Here is a 19,985-nt window from a genome sequence, read left to right as displayed (position 1 = left end):
GCAGATCAAAGATGGTGGATTTTACCTCCCTAAGGTTGCAGTGGAGTACATTGAAGCCAGTAATTCTACTTCCCTGGGCTGCAGCGGAATAGATTGAAGATTACAGATATTATCTCCCTAAGCAATAGTGGAGTAGATCAAAGATGGTGGATTTTACCTCCCTGAGGTTGCAGTGGAGTATATTGAAGCTAGTAATTCTATTTCCCCGGTCAGCAGTGGAATCGATCGAAAAAAGCAGACATTGTCTTCATGTATTGGCATGAAGTAGAGCGGAAAAAGTAAATCTTGCCTTCCCATACTGGTGGTGAAGTAGATCGAAGATACCAGTCTTATCTCCCTGAAGTTGCAGTAGAGCAGACAAAAGTAACCAATCCTATTTCCTTGAAGTTGCAATGGAGTGAATTAAAACCGCAGATCTCATCTCTCTGAAGTTGCAGTAGAGCAGATCACATCAGATTTACCCTTAAGTTGTAACAAAACAAGTTGAAGCTATAAGCCTTATCCCCCTGAAGTTGTAGTGGAACAGACTAAAAATAGCAAATTTTGTTCTTTTGAGAAGCCACAAGGTACGAATCCTATCTCCCTGACGTCGCAGTGGAGTGGATCGAAGCACTGGTTCCTATACTTCTGAAGATGCAGTAGGAAGGAATGATGCTACCTGAAGAAAGAAGCACTGAAGGAGTTGAGGCTTAGTAAGACTGGGCACAATTGGGCTTATAGTCTTTGCTCTGTTCCCGTTACACGACAACGAGCAAAGAGGGGCAGCTGTAATAAGGCCCAATTGGCCCAGACCATTACAAAACAAAAATAAACTAAACCTAGGCCCACACCCTAGCTACCGAAACCCTAAACAGAAAATTCTTGACCGCCGCCTCCAGCAGTCCAGTCGCCGCACGACTCGGGGACAGGGTCCCTCTCCGCGCGAGTTACGCGCCTTCCTCGCCTCGCCTTGTACCTGTAGCAACAAACGCGAACAGAATAGCAAAAATCACGCCAATAAGAACATAATAGATTTTCTATTCGTGGGATTTGGTTCATTTTTCCTTTTCCATTTCGGCTATTTAAAGCCGTGAAAAATCTGTAAAAAGGGGGTTTTGAGTGTAAAAGGAGACAAGAAAATAGAGGGAAATACAGATCAAATTTGCTTTTTTCGAAGGTTTTTACTTTGGTAGTGTTCATCGTTTATTTCTGTTTATTTTTTTATATTTCTTTTTATTTTCTTTTATTTTCTTTTTGTTTCACCTAAAATAACAAAAAAAAAGAAAGAAAAAGCTTACCTGTTCGCCGAGGTCGTCGTGCCACCACCATCTCCGCCGTCATCGGAGCTTTGGGTGGGGAGGCTGATGAACGGCGGCGCAAAGGGCTAGGGATTGAAAACACTAGCATAGCATTTGGGGTTTTTTTTTATTTTTTTTTCATTCTGTTTCAAATGTTTTTTTTTAGAAAACAGTTTTAAATAGCATCACTGAAACGACGCCGTTTTAGCCAGGTGCGACCCGCGCAGTGACCCGACCCGGAGGGGAGGATCCGCGCGTTCTGGCCGAATGGTTAATTTGCGCATTTAGTCCCTTGATTTTTAGAAGCATGTTTAAATCAACTTTTTATTTCTTTTGATTTTGGCCACGTGTTTTATTTTTGTTTCAAATAAGTCCCTATTGCGGCGCAGTGTTTTAGAGGGGCAGATTATTTCCATTTTGGCCCCTCCTATAATTCGCGTGTTGCAAATCGGTCCTCTATCTGATTTTAATTTCATTTTTATCACTATTATTGCATCATTTATTATATTATTTATATGTATTTTATAATATATATGTATATTTTTTATAATATTTTCTAACGTTTATAAAATGCATGCATACGTTTTGTACATGCAAATATTTTTAATACGTATATATACTTAAACATTTTAGTTTCATTTTTTAAAATATACATACACGTTTTTTTCCTTTGTTTGTTTTTTCATTTTTAAAATATATATTTAAATGTATATATACACATTTTAAATACACACGTGTTTCCTATATTTGGTGATTCAGGATATGCATTTTATAAATATATATATACATTTTTTTCATGCTTTTGAATCATTATAAATATTTTATTATTCTATACATATATTCCATTATTTATGTACTCATTATATATATATATAAGTATTATGATATACATATACATATTTTCATGTTTTACCAGTACATGTATACTTATACATTTTTATTTTGTAAATATATGTACATACACATACTTTTTATTTTATTTTATTTTATTTTCACAATTTTTAATACATACATAGGCATTTTTCTTATTCTTGCTCATAACATGTTTTTAGAGATTATTAAATTTTGTCTTTTATAGGTTCGCCTATATGTATGTATTTTAACATATGCATACGCATATCTCTGAATTTACTTATACGTTATATTTATATATGTATATACTTTGTAAATATATTAAAGTGTTTATTTCATTGTGTATGTTAACATTTTGTCATTTCTTTTTAAACGAGAATATATATTCGGCTTTGACAAAACATCAAAATTGTTTTCTCTTGATTCAAAGTTTTTTTTTTGAATAAAAGCATTATTGGAGGTTTGGGATTTTCGAGGGAAATTGAGCCCTAACGTATTGGGTTCTGATTTTCTTTGTCAATCCTAAATGACCGAGAATAGATTTTATTCAAAATGCATAAAAATCATTTTTGGGAACTTAACTTGTTGTGCCCTAACGTATTGGGTGTGGCATGTTACTTTCTTGAAATGAAGATTTTCGTATAAAATAATAGAGATATCCAAAGTTCGGGGATTATGAGGAATTGTACCCTAACGTATTGGGACTCGATTTCTTTACATGACTTGAACAATTGGTTATCCTTTTGCAAATTTCATCATTCAAGCTTATTTTAAAATCTTTTTTAACTTTCGACACTAAGACATTAAATAGTCAATTTGGTACCGATTTTTGGGCGTTACGAGGGTGCTAACCCTTTCTCGTGCGTAATTGACTCCCGAACCTATTTTCAAAATTTGCAGACCAAAATAATTTTTAAGGTGGGCCGGTCACACCTTAATAAAGGATCGGTGGCAACTCCAGTTTTATTTTTAAAAGTCGACAACAAAATTTTTGTTTTTCAAAAGACGGTTTCGACAATAACTACATGACAAAGTTGCAAACTCTATGGCTAGGATTGGAAGAAATTTAGGAATGGTGTTGAGTCTCTTTGAAAATTTGCCTAATGATATTGCTCAGATCTTTTAACTCCAAGTGTGGAATTCAAGTTAGTTTTAATTGTATTCTAATCTTAGTATATTTTTTCATGTTAGTCTAAAATTTTAAATTTAAATTTAATAAAAGTATATTATAATATTAATAATAATCGAAGATTGCATTTCAAAATAAAGTTTAATTTTTTTATTAAATATTATTCACATTAAAAAAATAAAATAAAAAAACCCAAATTACGCTCCCAACCCTTTCCCTAAACGCCACTTCGCAGCCCAAAATTTACACTTCTTCTGCTACTGCCGCTGCCATTTCTGCTTTCATTTTGCTTACTTTCAAGATATGGGTAAGCTTCCTTGTTCTTTTATTCTTCGTTCGGTTGTTAATGCTGGAAGCCATCTTTCTAATTTCCACTATTTTTCTTCTTCTTCTAGCACTATTGCTACCCACATCGAATGCCTAAGTAAGAAACCCATGTCCATGCCTGTTAGAGGAAAGGGAAAAAGAGACCACCGCTTCGATAATGTTGATCATGCTTTGAGTTTGGTCAATATGATGATTGAAAAGTACCCAAAGCCTTCAATTGTGGAATTCACTAAATTATTAGGAGCCATTGTTAAGATGAAACATTATGCCATTGTTGTTTCTAAGTATAGACAGATCGAATTATTGGGAGTTTCCCACGATAGTTATTCTATGAGCATCTTGATTAATTGCTTTTGTCAATTAGGTCGAATTGATTTTGGGTTTTCTGTTTTGGGGAAATTGCTGAAGTTAGGTGTTGAACCTAGTGCTGTAACTTTTTCAACTTTGATTAATGGGCTTTGTAGTCAAAGTAAGATTTCTGAGGCCGTTTGTATGTTCGATGAAATGACTGAAAAAGGGTATCAACCTAATTTGATTGTTTACAGTACAATGCTTAAGGGGTTGTGTAAGACCGGTAATATTGGTAGAGCTGTTAGGTTTCTAAGGTTGATGGAAAGCAGAGGTTATGAACCCAATAATGTAGCATATAGCACCGTCATTGACTGCCTTTGTAAGAACGGTTTGTTACAGGAGGCTCTTGATCTCTTCTCCGAACTGAAGGTTAAAGGCATTAGACCAGATATCTTTACTTACAATTGCTTAATTCATGGTATGTGTAATTTGGGCCAGCAGGAGGAGGCAACAAGGCTTTTGAATGAAATTGTTGATAACAATATTTCACTTGATATTGTCACATATAATTTACTGATTGATGCTCTTTGCAAGGAAGGAACGATTTCTAAAGCTGTAGAGACCGTTGACATGATGAGAAAGCAAGGCATTGAGCCTAATGTTGTCACGTATAATACATTGGTTGATGCGCATTGCAAGGAAGGGTTGGTCTCTGAAGCTGAGGATATTGTTGACGCAATGATAAAGCGAGAAATCGAGCCTGATGTTGTTACCTATAATACATTAGTTAATGGTCATTGCTTGCAGAACAAAATGGATAAAGCTAGAAGAGTTTTCAACTTGATGATTGAGAAGGGTTGTGCACCTGATATAGTTACTTACAACACCATGATCAATGGATATTGCAAAGCTAAGAGGTTAGATGAAGCAATGGAACTCTTTCATGAAATATCTCAAAAGGGACCAATCCCGAATATTGTCACATACAGCACTCTCTTGCAAAGTATGTTTCAGTTAGGGAGAGTTTCAACTGCATGTGAACTTTTTAGAAAGATGCTTGCTTCTGGACAAGTTCCAGATATAGCGACCTGTTTGATTTTGCTGAATGGTTTAGGCAAAACAGGTCATATTGAGGAGGCATTGAAACTTTTTCAAGCAATGCGAAACGGTGGGTTGGAACTTGATATTGTCCCATATAATATCCTAATTGATGGGTTGTGCAAAGCTGGGCATATCGAATTTGCCAAGGAATTATTTCATCAACTCTCAGACAATGGTTTAAAACCGAATGTTGTCACATATCGTATAATGATTAATGGACTGTGTAAAGAGGGATTGCCAGATGAAGCATACAGGTTGTTTGGGAGCATGGGAGATAACGACTGTTTGCCTGATAGCTGCTGTTATAATGTAATGATTCGGGGGTTCCTTCGCAACAGCTATACCTCAAAGGCAACACAACTTCTTACGGAATTGGTTGGTAAGGGCTTTTCTGCAGATATATTCACTGCCACCTTATTTATGAATCTTATAATATACTTTAATAAATCAATCTTGCTCTGAAATGTTTCACAAATTGTGTAAAGATAATCACTTGCAATGTGAATCAGTTGTACATAACCATTGCACAGTGATAAAAGATTGTGGAAACTAGAATGAGGTTTAGTGTCTATTTTCAATATTGTTGATTTTGTTCTGACTTGTGTAGCTTGTTGATCTTGATCTTTTTGGTGGTGATGTTAAGAAATTAGGGGAAAACCAATATTGCTTGTGAATTTTAAAGCAGGGGCATTTGTACGAACAACTAAACATGAGTTGAGAATAAAAGGAATTGAAATAAATATTAAGGTGATTTAATGGCATTGATCTACGTGTGTTGAGTAATAAAGGGTTGAATGTTTATATAAAGGAGGGTAGTGATTTCAGCCTATCCCCAACAGTCCCTGTACTGTCCTTGCAAAGAATGCTCCTCAGTGCAGCAGGTGGTGGATTCAGCAGCCTGCTTAGGCGAAACGCATTGGCTTCCCGGACAATGTGATGTATCTTGACCTTCCTTTGCCGATTCTAAAGAACTCGAATTGTGCGCTATACTCTGCTTAGCAGCAGACTCATCCAATATGATGCGGACAGCAGCAGCACTGTCGCTCACAATCTCCACACGCCTTAAGCCTTGGATCCAAAGAAGATTCAAACCGTCCAAAATGAGCCACAATTCAGCTTCAAGCAGCGAGCAACATCCCATATTTCTAGTATACTCTCACAACCACGATCAATTCCTGTGTGTATCAATGAATTTATTTTTGTTTTCAACCCGGCCTAACCTGAATTTCAATTAAATATTTTTTAAAATAATTTTATTTAAATTTAATTATAAAAATAAATAGATAATAATATAAAATTATATATTTTTATCATTTTAATATTGTAAATTATTAAAAATGAAATAAAGATGCAACAAATTCTATTTTGGGTAAATTACACCAATAGTTACTAACTTTAAGGTAGCTGATAAAACAATCACATAGATTTTATTTCAGTCACTCAACTTTAGAAAAATAACAAAACAGTAACAAACGTTATAAAAAATTGACAAATTAATCATTTATTAACATTTTCTACTATTGTCTTAATGGGATCGCTGATGTGGGAAGTTAACCAGCTGATGTGGACAATTAACTTGCCACATTGGAAACCTAATTAATCCAATTAGCTGATGTGGCAAATTGACATGGAATTTACCAAAAATTAGGCCCAGAATGGGAAAAAAAATTGGGGAAAAAAATTTTGGCAGACGGAACCTAGAAAAGCTCTTAGCTATTGTGAAGCATGATTTTTTTCCATAGTAGTGAAAATTAAAAATCGACGGCGAAAATGTTGAGTCTGGCATCAAAACGGCTGATTGGGCTAACGTCAATGGGATCCCGTCACAACCGGTTCATCGGCATCAGTTTAGTTGGAGCTCCTGCTTGTGACGATGTTATGAAGCTTCAAATCAAAATCGACGACAAAACAACAAAAATCAGCAAAAATAGAAATACCAAATAGCAAGCATCCAAAATCAAACCAGCAAAAAAAGAGCAAGAATCCCAAATTGGCTTGCATCAAAAGAAGGAAGTAAAAAAAAAAAAAAAACTAAAAAAGAAGAGAATCAAAGAGAAGAAACCCACACCCATTTTGGGTTTTGCAGGTTGGAGAACTCAAGCCGGTTCGATGATCCGAGTGGCTAAGAGTCATGGTTGGTCGAAGAAAAGCTATGGCCGGAATATGGTGGTGATTAGACGGTGGACGGCGAAGATCTGTTGAAGCCTTGTTCAAAGCTTTAAGTTTTTAATATTGAGATTTTGAAGGATTATTGGGAAATCTGAAGTGAGATTTGAGAAGAGGAAAAGATGAGTCATTTGGTAATGGCGATTGGCCAGAGAAGGCCATGAACGACAGTAACTAGAGTTAAGAAAATAAAAGAAAAAAAATGGACAAAGATTCAACAGATAACAACAAACTGAGTGGTGGCTCTTCCTTGGAGTAACAAAATGGGCTATGTGGCTGTTTAAATGATAGCTAACCCTCCATTAAATGCAATGTCACTTTTTCGTTACATTTTAGATATAACAACATTTTAGATAAATTTTTATTTATATTTTTAAGTCATTTAGTAAAAATATTTATTAGAAATTTTAATGTGTATTTGGTGAAAATGATTATTAGAAATTTTTAGTTTCCTTTACTAATTTTATCTGTCAAAATAAAATAAATCACATTACTTCTTTTCTTTGATCTTCTAATTATTACCCTCAGTTCTTTTAAAATATTATCGTTACACTCCTATTTTGTAAAAAAATTATAATTAAACCCCTAAAATTTAGTCTCAAAATCCATCATTGGATTTTTTTAATGAGATTTATATGAATTTAGACTCTTTAACCTCATGTGTTAACTCTTTGAATGTGGTTCTCTAAAGCAAGGTGGCATTTTAAAAATAAAATAAAATTATAGTATTGTATTGTATCGTGTTTTCAAAAATCATTACAATGATAAAATTATATTTCAACCTATATGATTGAATTAACTATTTTAATTCCAACCTTTTGCTTCACCACCTTAATGACCTCATCAAATATAGGTTGCAAATTATTTTCAATTCTATGCCAATTTTGTCTTTATTTCCCTAATTTGTGAGAAATTGATTTAACCCTAATTGAAGTCAATATCATGAATTATTCCTTTGCATCATGTTTTTAACATGAAAAGTGAAAGATGTCTAATAATTGATATTAGTGTCATGTTGTGCTCTATCTATATGTTTAAGGAGATAATCAAAAATAAATTTCTCTTATTCTTGAATGATTTGATTATATAAAAGTAGCATTTTTTAAGTTATTATAACTTTTGGAAAAAAAATGAGACTAAAAAAGTTAAAGGAAGTGAACTTGTAAAAAAATATTAACAATGAAAATATAGTAAAATATGCTTTTAGGTAATCCTAAATTTCATCAATAGAATACGCCAATCTTTCATTCCAAGCAAATGAACTAAATAAGTTAATACCATTGTAGATTTCAATAATTTTATTAAATTTAAAAGGAAGATTTATAAGTATATTAATTGAAGATTGCATTTCAAAATAAAGTTTACTTTTTTTATTAAATATTATTCACATTAAAAAAATAAAAAAACACCACTCCGCAACCCAAAATTTACACTTCTTCTGCTACTGCCGCTGCCATTTCTGCTTTCAAGGTATGCGTAAGCTTCCTTCTTCTTTTATTCTTCGTTCGGTTGTTAATGCTGGAAGCCATCTTTCTAATTTCCACTCTTTTTCTTCTTCTTCTTACACCATTGCTACCCACACCGAAGGCCTAAGTAGGAAACCCATGTCCATGCCTGTTAGAGGAAAGGGAAAAAGAGACCACCGCTTCGATAATGTTGATCATGCTTTGATTTTGTTCAATAAGATGATTGGCAGGTGCCCAGTGCCTTCAATTCTGGAATTCACTAAATTATTTGCAGCCATTGTTAGAATGAAACATTATGCCATTGTTGTTTCTAAGTATAGACATATCGAATTATTGGGAGTTTCCCATGATGTTTATTCTATGAGCATCTTGATTAATTGCTTTTGTCAATTAGGTCGAATTGATTTTGGGTTTTCTGTTTTGGGGAAGATGCTGAAGTTAGGTGTTAAACCTAGTGTTGTAACTTTTTCAACTTTGATTAATGGGCTTTGTAAACAAAGTAAGATTTCTGAGGCCGTTTGTATGTTCGATGAAATGACTGAAAAAGGGTATCAACCTGATTTGATTATTTACAGTACAATGCTTAAGGGGTTGTGTAAGACCGGTAATACTGGTAGAGCTGTTAGGTTTCTAAGACTGATGGAAGGCAGCGGTTATGAACCCGATATTGTAGCATATAGCACTGTCATTGACTGCCTTTGTAAGAACGGTTTGTTACAGGAGGCTCTCAATCTCTTATCTGAAACGAAGGGTAAGGGCATTAGACCAAATATCATTACTTACACTTGCTTAATTCATGGTATGTGTAATTCAGGCCAGCAGGAGGAGGCAACAAGGCTCTTGAATGAAATGGTGGATAACAATATTTCACTTGATATTGTCACATATAATTTATTGATTGATGCTCTCTGCAAGGAAGGAACGATTTCTAAAGCTGTAGAGACCGTTGACATGATGAGGAAGCAAGACATTGAGCTTAATGTTGTCACGTATAATACATTGGTTGATGCGCATTGCAAGGAAGGGATGGTCTCTGAAGCTGAGGATATTGTTGATGCAATGATAAAGCGAGGCATTGAGCCTGATGTTGTTACCTATAGTGCATTAATCAACGGCCATTGCTTGCAGAATGAAATGGATAAAGCTAGAAGAGTTTTCAACTTGATGATTGAGAAGGGTTGTGCACCTAATATAGTTACTTACAGCACCATGATCAATGGATATTGCAAAGGTAAAAGGTTAGACAAAGCAATGGAACTCTTTCATGAAATATCTCGAAAGGGACCATTACCGGATACTGTCACATACAACATTCTTATGCAGAGTATGTTTCAGTTAGGGAAAGTTTCAACTGCACGTAAACTTTTTAGAAAGATGCTTGCCTTTGGACAAATTCTAGATATAGCGATCTGTTTGATTATGCTGGATGGTTTATGCAAAACAGGTCATATCGGAGAGGCATCGAAACTTTTTCAAGTAATGCAAAACAGTGGGTTGGAACTTGATATTGTCCCGTATACTATCCTAATTGATGGGTTTTGTAAAGCTGGGCATATCGAAGTTGCCAAGGAATTATTTCATCAACTCTCAAACAATGGTTTAAAACCGAATGTTTACACATATTGTGTAATGATTAATAGACTGTGTAAAGAGGGATTGGCAGATGAAGCATACAGGTTGTTTGGGAGCATGGGAGATAATGACTGTTTGCCTAATAGCTGCTGTTATAATGTAATGATTCGGGGGTTCCTTCGCAACAGCTATACTTCAAAGGCAAGGCAACTTCTTATGGAAATGGTTGGTAAGGGCTTTTCTGCAGATATGCTCACTGCCCAATATCTGTAGCAATGACAATAGCATCAGTATAAATTTCTGCAGATATAATCACTCCAAGTGTGGAATTCAATCAAATTTGGGGTTTGTTTGTTTGATTGAAAACATTTTCTGGTAAATGATTTCCGGAAAATAGTATGATTTTCGGAAAAATGTAATATTTTCCGAATGATTTTATGTAAAACATTTTACAGTATTTGATAAGTTTTCTTGAACTCATTTTTTGAAAATTGTTTCAAGTGAAACAGATACAAGATAAATATTTTCATAACAAAAAAAATATTTCTTTTCATTATTTAATTACCAAAACTATCGTAAAATAAAGTATTTATCTTTAATCAAACTTAGTTAACTTAATTATTTTTGTAGAATTATTGGTTATGATTATTGCAACTACAGCACACCTTAAAACAGCAGCACTGACGTTCAAATAGGCACAAAATACTGTTCTTTGATAGTCTAATAATCGCTGCAAATGATTTGGTAAATCTTCTTCGATGAATAACAATGAAACTATCATCTCAATTAAACTCAACGATGCACATCACCAATCTACAAAAAACATTTGAGATCGAAAGCACCCAGATTTTGCCAACGAATCTGCCATACCATTAGCATCTCTCCCAATTTTTCTAAACAGTACGTCATGAGTGGACATCTTAATCTCATCAATGCTTTCAAAAATGTGCAAATATTTCAAGGCCTAGATTTCTCACTGATACACCAAGTAAGCTCGACTATGGAGTTGGAGTCAACCATAGGCTTTTAGTCTTTAATCCTCAAGGAGTCTAAGAAGAAATGAAGAGTTAACTTAATCGCCATAATTTTAGCGAAATTAGAATCTTGGATGCCTTAGGGACCTGAAACATAGCAATGACATGACCCTTCGAATTTCTAATATCCACACCACACCCCGTCGGGCCAAATTTACCTAATGTTGAACCATCATCGTTAAACTTTAACCAGCCTTCATTTGAAGGTTCCCAACGTGTCACACTCTTGGTATAATGGCTACAGATACTCCTTTCACAATCTCGCGGACACCCCCTCCCCCCACATTGACTCAACAAAATTCATACATTCTAGCAAGACTTTTATCCAATGCAAAGATCTTAATTTAACCAGAAAAAAATGTACTCCAAATTAAAATCTTTTCCTCTAAACATAGAATCATTTCTTGCATTCTAGATGGTCCACAAGGCAACCAAAATAGACATCAACCACCAATTAAACAGAGGTTTAGACACTAACTTATCAAAGCATAACAAAGGAAAGGATAAAATACCTCAGAATTTGTTAACTCGGGCACAGTTCAACAAAATGTGACTAACATCCTTAGATTCCACTTTGCACCAATGACAAACAACATGCTCATCCGAGATCGAAATGCCTCTATTCTTAAGGAAAGACATCATAGGAATCCTTTCCAAAATCACCAACTATGCAAAACATTGTATTTTAGGCGAAATGTTCAGGCTCCATAATATTTTATAATTAAAGGACAAAACATTGTATCACGATGCAAATTGCTCAATGACTTCAACTCCCAAATAAAAACGATTCCTTCGAAAAAAGGAGCTCCACAACTGATGGTAAAATCTGCCATTTTGTGAATAATCCTTAGCTTTGACGACTATATCCATAGCCAAAGCAAAAATTCTAGGATAACAATCTTTAAGAGCTCCACATCATTTGAACAATCGCATCTTCCACCTTTGCTAGTTTTGTTTTAAGTTAACATGATAAGATCAAGTCTCAAATTATCCACTAATTTCTTCACCAAACCACTTTTGAGTAAACCAACTTCATTTAGCCACAGATAAAGAGCACATCAACAAGAATAAGAAATAAGAGGGAAGTCGCACCTCAAGCCTACTAATTTTTTCATGACTAAATCATCATCCACTTCAGTTGTCATCCCAATTAATCATCGACTCTCAAGTTTCCTCACCTCCTTCATCGATAAAATCCTTCTTTTATGAAATCGCTACCAAAAGAATACCTCATTAAATATTTCCTCTTTCCCTCTTGATTGATGCATGTGCATGATAAAATACCATATACAAAATCAAAACCAGCTACAAGTGCCGCACAATACCATAATTTTTCCTACATAGAGCTGATTTTACTAACCAATCAATACCATCATTGAACACCATGTAAATTTTATATTATTTTGTTCTACTAGATTCAAAATTACAACTATAGGTTTAACAACATAAATATAACTACATGACAAAGTTGCAAACTCTATGACTAGGATTGGAGGAAATTTAGCAATGGTGTTGAGTCTGTTTGAAAATTTGCCTAATGCTACTGCTAGTCTTGTGCAGATGGATAAAGGGTCAGTTTCTAGATGTGTAGAGAACTATAGTGACTCTGGTGCTTAGATTCTTATGAGGGTCTTTGGCAACCAAAGAAAAACTTTAAGTTAACCTTAAACTAAATAATCAAAGCAAATGTTGTGGCAAAAAAATATATACATGTTTAATGAGAAATGAGTGGAGCCTAAGCGGTTCAAGCCTATGTGACCAATACTAGCATAACTCTTTTAACCTTACCAAGTTGAATGATGATTTTAATGAGAACCAAATTGTGTTTTTAAACATGTTGAAAGTAAAGAAAAAATGTAAACACATGTGATGTCATGATGGGTAAGGGTGTTTATCGTCTGAAGTGTAGTTTGCGTTTGAGTCGTGCTAATCTATTTTTCTAAACCATTTTTATAAAAAATAATAAAAACATACTTTTTATTCTCTAGTTTTCACATATTTTTATTTTCATTTTTCAAAAATTATTTTCAATTTTTTTTATCCCAACATGTTTTCTTCACCATTTTCCAAGAAAATGAAAATGGAAACGGCCCTTGTTTCCTAAAAGAGTTTCTAGTAGTGTTATCTAAAGGGTGAATTTGCCATATTAGTCAGTCAATATTGGAAATCTAGCGTATTCGTAATTATGAGTAGTAAATATTCATCAGACCAAGTTATCAATACTATATATGAAATATGTTTAAATTCTATAGTTTCCGCCAAATTTGAGTGTTTCACGCTATATAGAAAAGGTTAACTAAAGTATATGTTGTTCTCAAAATAGAGTGTTCTCATGGTATGTAATAAGGTAGCCTAGGTTAATTTAAGTCTTAATCTGTCCAAATAATTTGATAGTTGTCACTTCACTAGGAGAATCGGCCAAAGGTAGATTCTATTTAAAAATAAATAATAATTTTATTAAATTTAAAAGGAAGATTTATAAGTATATTATAATATTAATAATAGTTGAAGATTGCATTTAAAAATAAAGTTTAAATTTTTTTATTAAATATTATTCACATTAAAAAAAATAAAAATAAAAAACCCAAATTACGCTCCCAACCCTTTCCCTAAACACCACTTCGCAACCCAAAATTTACACTTCTTCTGCTACTGCTGCTGCCATTTCTGCTTTCAAGATATGCGTAAGCTTCCTTCTTCTTTTATTTTTCGTTCCGTTGTTAATGCTGGAAGCCATCTTTCTAATTTCCACTCTTTTTCTTCTTCTTCTAACACCATTGCTACCCACATCGAATGCCTAAGTAAGAAACCCATGTCCATGCCTGTTAGAGGAAAGGGAAAAAGAGACCACCGCTTCGATAATGTTGATCATGCTTTGATTTTGTTCAATAAGGTGATTGAAAAGTACCCAAAGCCTTCAATTGTGGAATTCACTAAATTATTTGCAGCCATTGTTAGAATGAAACATTATGCCATTGTTGTTCCTATGTGTAGCCAGATGGAATTATTAGGCGTTTCCCATAATGTTTATTCTGTGAACATCTTGACAAATTGCTTTTGTCAATTAGGTCGAATTGATTTTGGGTTTTCTGTTTTGGGGAAAATGCTGAAGTTAGGTGTTGAGCCTGATGTTGTAACTTTTTCAACTTTGATAAATGGGCTTTGTAATCAAAGTAAGATTTCTGAGGCCGTTTGTATGTTCGATGAAATGACTGAAAAAGGGTATCAACCTAATTTGATTGCGTACAGTATAGTACTTAAGGGGTTGTGTAAGACCGGCAATACTGATAGAGCTGTTAGGTTTCTAAGACTGATGGAAGGCAGAGGTTATGAACCCGATATTGTAGCATATAGCACTGTCATTGACTGCCTTTGTAAGAACTGTTTGTTACAGGAGGCTCTCAATCTCTTATCTGAAATGAAGGGTAAGGGCATTAGACCAAATATCATTACTTACACTTGCTTAATTCATGGTATGTGTAATTCAGGCCAGCAGGAGGAGGCAACAAGGCTTTTGAATGAAATGGTGGATAACAATATTTCACTTGATATTGTCACATGTACTTTATTGCTTTATGCTCTTTGCAATGAAGGAATGATTTCTAAAGCTGTAGAGACCGTTGACATGATGAGAAAGCAAGGCATTGAGCCTAATGTTGTCACGTATAATACATTGGTTGATGCGCATTGCAAGGAAGGGATGGTCTCTGAAGCTGAGGATATCATTGACGCATTGATAAAGCGAGGCATTGAGCCTGATGTTGTTACCTATAGTGCATTAGTTAATGGTCATTGCTTGCAGAATAAAATGGATAAAGCTAGAAGAGTTTTCAACTTGATGATTGAGAAGGGTTGTGCACCTGATATAGTTACTTACAGCACCATGATCAATGGATACTGCAAAGGTAAAAGGTTAGACAAAGCAATGGAACTCTTTCATGAAATATCTCGAAAGGGACCAATCCCGGATACTGACACATACAACATTCTTATGCAGAGTATGTTTCAGTTAGGGAAAGTTTCAACTGCATGTGAACTTTTTAGAAAGATGCTTGCTTCTGGACAAGTTCCAGATATAGTGACCTGTTTGATTTTGCTGGATGGTTTATGCAAAACAGGTCATATCGAAGAGGCATTGAAACTTTTTCAAGCAATGCAAAACATTGAGTTGGAACTTGATATTGTCCCGTATACTATCCTAATTGATGGGTTTTGTAAAGCTGGGCATATCGAAGTTGCCAAGGAATTATTTCATCAACTCTCAAACAATGGTTTAAAACCGAATGTTGTCACATATTGTGTAATGATTAATTGACTGTGTAAAGAAGGATTGCCAGATGAAGCATACAGGTTGTTTGGGAGCATGGGAGATAATGACTGTTTGCCTAATAGCTGCTGTTATAATGTAATGATTCGGGGGTTCCTTCGCAACAGCTATACTTCAAAGGCTACGAAGCTTCTTATGGAAATGGTTGGTAAGGGCTTTTCTGCAGATATAATCACTGCCACCTTGTTTATGGACCTTATCATACACTCTAATAAATCAATCTTGCTCTGAAATATTTCACAAATTGTGCAAAGATCATCACTTGCAATGTGAATCAGTTGTACATAACCATTGCACAGTGATAAAAGATTGTGGAAACTAGAATGAGGTTTAGTGTCTATTTTCAATATTATTGATTTTGTTCTGACGTGTGTAGCTTGTTGATCATGATCTTAGCAACTTCTTGATCTTTTTGGTGGTGATGTTAAGAAATTAGGGGAAAACCAATATTGCTTGTGAATTTTGAAGCAGGGTCATTTGTATGAACAACTAAACATGAGTTAGAGAATAAAAGGAATTGAAATAAATATTAAGGTGATTTAATGGCATTGATCTACGTGTGTTGAGTAAGGGTTGAATGTTTATATAAAGAAGGGTAGTTTATTTCAGCCTATCCCCAACAGTCCCTGTACTGTCCTTGCAAAAAATGCTCCTCTGTGTAGCAGGTGGTGGATTCAGCAGCCTGCTTAGGCCAAACGCATTGGCTTCCCGGACAATGTGATGTATCTTGACCTTCCTTTGCCGATTCTAAAGAACTCGAATTGTGCGATATACTCTACTTAGCAGCAGACTCATCCAATATGATGCAAACAGCAGCAACACTGTCGCTCACAATCTCCACACGTCTAAAGCCTTGGATCCAAAGAAGATTCAAACCGTCCAAAATGAGCCACAATTCAGCTTCAATAGCGAGCAACATCCCATTGTTCTAGTATACTCCCACAACCACGATCCATTCCTGTGTGTCGAAAAAAAGCTGTGGCCGCAATGTGGTAGTGATCAGACGGTGGACGGCGAGAGAATGCCATGAACGATAGTGACTAGAGTTAAGAAAAGAAAAAGAGAGAAGAAAAAAAGGGGACAAAGATTCAACAGATAGCAGCAAACTTAGTAGTGGCTATATGTTGGAGGAACAAAACGGTCGTAACTAAGATATGTCCATTTCTTCTTTTCTCTTTTTTTTTCTTTTTTTCTTTTCTTCTTTTCTGCTGCCCTGCTAGGGCTATGTAGCTGTTTAAATGATAGTTAACCCTTCATTAAATGTCATGTCATTTTTCCCTTACGTTTCTAACGGAAAATAGTTGAAAAGACTATTTTGTTATGAAAATTGAATGACTGAATTGAAACTATTTTGACTAATTTTCAGATATATCAAAGTTGAGTGACTATTAATATAATTTATCCTTCTATTTTTCCCAAAGATTACACCATTATTTTCTTCTTAACAAAAATGAGGTAAAATAATATATCAAACTATTGATTGATGCTCTTTGCAAGGAAGGAATGATTTCTAAAGCTGTAGAGACCGTTGACATGATGAGAAAGCAAGGCATTGAGCCTAATGTTGTCACGTATAGTACATTGGTTGATGCGCATTGCAAGGAAGGGATGGTCTCTGAAGCTGAGGATATCATTGACGCATTGATAAAGCGAGGCATTGAGCCTGATGTTGTTACCTATAGTGCATTAGTTAATGGTCATTGCTTGCAGAATAAAATGGATAAAGCTAGAAGAGTTTTCAACTTGATGATTGAGAAGGGTTGTGCACCTGATATAGTTACTTACAGCACCATGATCAATGGATATTGCAAAGGTAAAAGGTTAGACAAAGCAATGGAACTCTTTCATGAAATATCTCGAAAGGGACCAATCCCGGATACTGACACATACAACATTCTTATGCAGAGTATGTTTCAGTTAGGGAAAGTTTCAACTGCATGTGAACTTTTTAGAAAGATGCTTGCTTCTGGACAAGTTACAGATATAGTGACCTGTTTGATTTTGCTGAATGGTTTAGGCAAAACTGGTCATATTGAGGAGGCATTGAAACTTTTTCAAGCAATGCGAAACGGTGGGTTGGAACTTGATATTGTCCCATATAATATCCTAATTGATGGGTTGTGCAAAGCTGGGCATATCGAATTTGCCAAGGAATTATTTCATCAACTCTCAGACAATAGTTTAAAACCGAATGTTGTCACATATCGTATAATGATTAATGGACTGTGTAAAGAGGGATTGGCAGATGAAGCATACAGGTTGTTTGGGAGCATGGGAGATAATAACTGTTTGCCTAATAGCTGCTGTTATAATGTAATGATTCGGGGGTTCCTTCGCAACAGCTATACCTCGAAGGCAACACAACTTCTTACGGAAATGGTTGGTAAGGGCTTTTCTGCAGATATATTCACTGCCACCTTATTTATGGATCTTATCATATACTCTAATAAATCAATCTTGCTCTGAAATATTTCACAAAATGTGTAAAGATCATCACTTGCAATGTGAATCAGTTGTACATAACCATTGCACAGTGATAAAAGATTGTGGAAACTAGAATGAGGTTTAGTGTCTATTTTCAATATTGTTGATTTTGTTCTGACTTGTGTAGCTTGTTGATCTTGATCTTAGCAACTTCTTGATCTTTTTGGTGGTGATGTTAAAGAAATTAGGGGAAAACCAGTATTGCTTGTGAATTTAAAAGCAGGGGCATTTGTACGAATAACTAAACATGAGTTGAGAATAAAAGGAATTGAAATAAATATTAAGGTGATTTAATGGCATTGATCTACGTGTGTTGAGTAATAAAGGGTTGAATGTTTATATAAAGGAGGGTAGTGATTTCAGCCTATCCCCAACAGTCCCTGTACTGTCCTTGCAAAGAATGCTCCTCAGTGCAGCAGGTGGATTCAGCAGCCTGCTTAGGCGAAACGCATTGGCTTCCCGGACAATGTGATGTATCTTGACCTTCCTTTGCCGATTCTAAAGAACTCGAATTGTGCGATATACTCTGCTTAGCAGCAGACTCATCCAATATGATGCGGACAGCAGCAGCACTGTCGCTCACAATCTCCACACGTCTAAAGCCTTGGATCCAAAGAAGATTCAAACCGTCCAAAATGAGCCACAATTCAGCTTCAAGCAGCGAGCAACATCCCATATTTCTAGTATACTCCCACAACCACGATCCATTCCTGTGTGTATCAATGAATTTATTTTTGTTTTCTACCCGGCCTAACCTGAATTTCAATTAAATATTTTTTAAAATAATTTTATTTAAATTTAATTATAAAAATAAATAGATAATAATTTAAAATTATATATTTTTATCATTTTAATATTGTAAATTATTAAAAATGAAATAAAGATGCAATAAATTCTATTTTGGGTAAATTACATCAATAGTCACTAATAGTTGACAAAACAATCACATAGATTTTATTTCAATCACTCAACTTTAGAAAAATAACAAAACAGTAACTAATGTTATAAAAAAATTGACAAATTAGTCATTTATTAACATTTTCTATTATTGTCTTAATGGGATCGCTAGAAACCCAATTAACCCAATTAGCTGATGTGGCAAATTGACATGGAATTTACCTAAAATTAGGCCCAGAATGGGAAAAAAAATTGGGGAAAAAAATTTTGGCAGACGGAACCTAGAAAAGCTCTTAGCTATCGTGAAGCATGATTTTTTTCCATAGTAGTGAAAATTAAAAATCGATGCCAAAAATGTTGAGTCTGGCATCAAAACTGCTGATTGGGCTAACGTCAATGAGATCCCGTCACAACCCGTTCATCGGCATCGGTTTAGTTGGAGCTCCTGCTTGTGACGATGTTATGAAGCTTCAAATCAAAATCGACGACAAAACAACAAAAATTAGCAAAAACAAAAATACCAAATAGCATGCATCCAAAATCAAACCAGCAAAAAAAGAGCAAGAATCCCAAATTGGCTTGCATCAAAAGAAGGAAGTTAAAAAAAAAAACTAAAAAAGAAGAGAATCAAAGAGAAGAAACCCACACCCATTTTGGGTTTTGCAGGTTGGAGAACTCAAGCCGGTTCGATGATCCGAGTGGCTATGAGTCAGGGTTGGTCGAAGAAAAGCTGTGGCCGGAATATGGTGGTGATTAGACGGTGGACGGCGAAGATCTGTTGAAGCCTTGTTCAAAGCTTTAAGTTTTTAATATTGAGATTTTGAAGGATTATTGGAAAATCTGAAATGAGATTTGAGAAGAGGAAAAGATGAGCCATTTGGTAATGACGATTGGCTAGAGAAGGCCATGAACGATAGTGACTACAGTTAAGAAAAAAAAAAAAAAGAGAGAAGAAAAAAAGGGACAAAGATTCAACAGATAACAGCAAATGAGTGGTGGCTTTATCTTGGAGGAACAAAATGGTCGCAGCTAAGGTATGTCAATTTCTTCTTCTTCTTCTTT

At 34.9% G+C, this 19,985-nt stretch overlaps 3 protein-coding genes across 14 annotated transcripts; all 3 read left to right on the top strand.

Moving 5' to 3' along the window:
* The first annotated feature begins 3,423 nt into the window (after positions 1-3,423).
* LOC105766433 (pentatricopeptide repeat-containing protein At1g63330-like) lies at positions 3,424-16,901 on the top strand. Of its 5 annotated transcripts, none has more exons than XM_052630084.1 (3): positions 3,424-3,565; positions 3,654-5,231; positions 15,566-16,901. In XM_052630084.1, exons 2-3 carry the CDS (start codon positions 3,694-3,696, stop codon positions 15,771-15,773), a joined length of 1,746 nt encoding a protein of 581 aa, XP_052486044.1. In that variant the 5' UTR covers positions 3,424-3,565; positions 3,654-3,693; the 3' UTR covers positions 15,774-16,901. The 5 variants fall into 5 exon arrangements, with proteins under 5 accessions (XP_052486044.1, XP_052486043.1, XP_052486042.1 ...); XM_052630082.1 differs by having other exon boundaries at positions 3,451-5,231; positions 15,566-15,690; positions 16,208-16,901; XM_052630083.1 differs by lacking the exon at positions 15,566-16,901 and adding an exon at positions 10,286-10,672 and having other exon boundaries at positions 3,450-5,231.
* On the top strand, positions 13,782-18,144 carry LOC105766439 (pentatricopeptide repeat-containing protein At1g62680, mitochondrial-like). 8 transcript variants are annotated; one of them, XM_052630096.1, is made up of 3 exons: positions 13,782-14,741; positions 17,253-17,355; positions 17,448-18,144. In XM_052630096.1, exons 1-3 carry the CDS (start codon positions 13,896-13,898, stop codon positions 17,483-17,485), a joined length of 987 nt encoding a protein of 328 aa, XP_052486056.1. In that variant the 5' UTR covers positions 13,782-13,895; the 3' UTR covers positions 17,486-18,144. The 8 variants fall into 8 exon arrangements, with proteins under 8 accessions (XP_052486056.1, XP_052486054.1, XP_052486051.1 ...); XM_052630094.1 differs by lacking the exons at positions 17,253-17,355; positions 17,448-18,144 and adding exons at positions 15,018-15,120; positions 15,334-15,572; XM_052630091.1 differs by lacking the exon at positions 17,253-17,355 and having other exon boundaries at positions 13,782-15,120.
* On the top strand, positions 17,499-18,237 carry LOC128041114 (pentatricopeptide repeat-containing protein At1g62930, chloroplastic-like). Its single transcript, XM_052630454.1, has 2 exons — positions 17,499-17,921; positions 18,154-18,237. Exons 1-2 carry the CDS (start codon positions 17,499-17,501, stop codon positions 18,235-18,237), a joined length of 507 nt encoding a protein of 168 aa, XP_052486414.1.
* The last annotated feature ends 1,748 nt before the right edge of the window (positions 18,238-19,985 follow it).

The sequence above is a fragment of the Gossypium raimondii genome, chromosome 5 (assembly GCF_025698545.1).
Source record: "Gossypium raimondii isolate GPD5lz chromosome 5, ASM2569854v1, whole genome shotgun sequence".
NCBI classification, from domain to species: Eukaryota; Viridiplantae; Streptophyta; class Magnoliopsida; order Malvales; family Malvaceae; genus Gossypium; species Gossypium raimondii.
The sequence above is the reverse complement of the archived record's forward strand: the minus strand, read 5'-3'. Positions and strand labels throughout refer to the sequence as shown.

Coding starts and splice junctions, on each gene's coding strand:
- LOC105766439 (XM_052630089.1), top strand. CDS start 13,896: ATGCGTAAGCTTCCTTCTTCTTTTATTTTTCGTTCCGTTGTTAATGCT. Junction 15,121..15,333: donor GATCAATGGATACTGCAAAG/GTAAAAGGTTAG, acceptor TATGCAAAACAG/GTCATATCGAAGAGGCATTG.
- LOC105766433 (XM_052630081.1), top strand. CDS start 3,562: ATGGGTAAGCTTCCTTGTTCTTTTATTCTTCGTTCGGTTGTTAATGCT. Junction 5,232..15,565: donor TTGCCAGATGAAGCATACAG/GTTGTTTGGGAG, acceptor TGAAGCATACAG/GTTGTTTGGGAGCATGGGAG.
- LOC128041114 (XM_052630454.1), top strand. CDS start 17,499: ATGCTTGCTTCTGGACAAGTTACAGATATAGTGACCTGTTTGATTTTG. Junction 17,922..18,153: donor CACAACTTCTTACGGAAATG/GTTGGTAAGGGC, acceptor TGACTTGTGTAG/CTTGTTGATCTTGATCTTAG.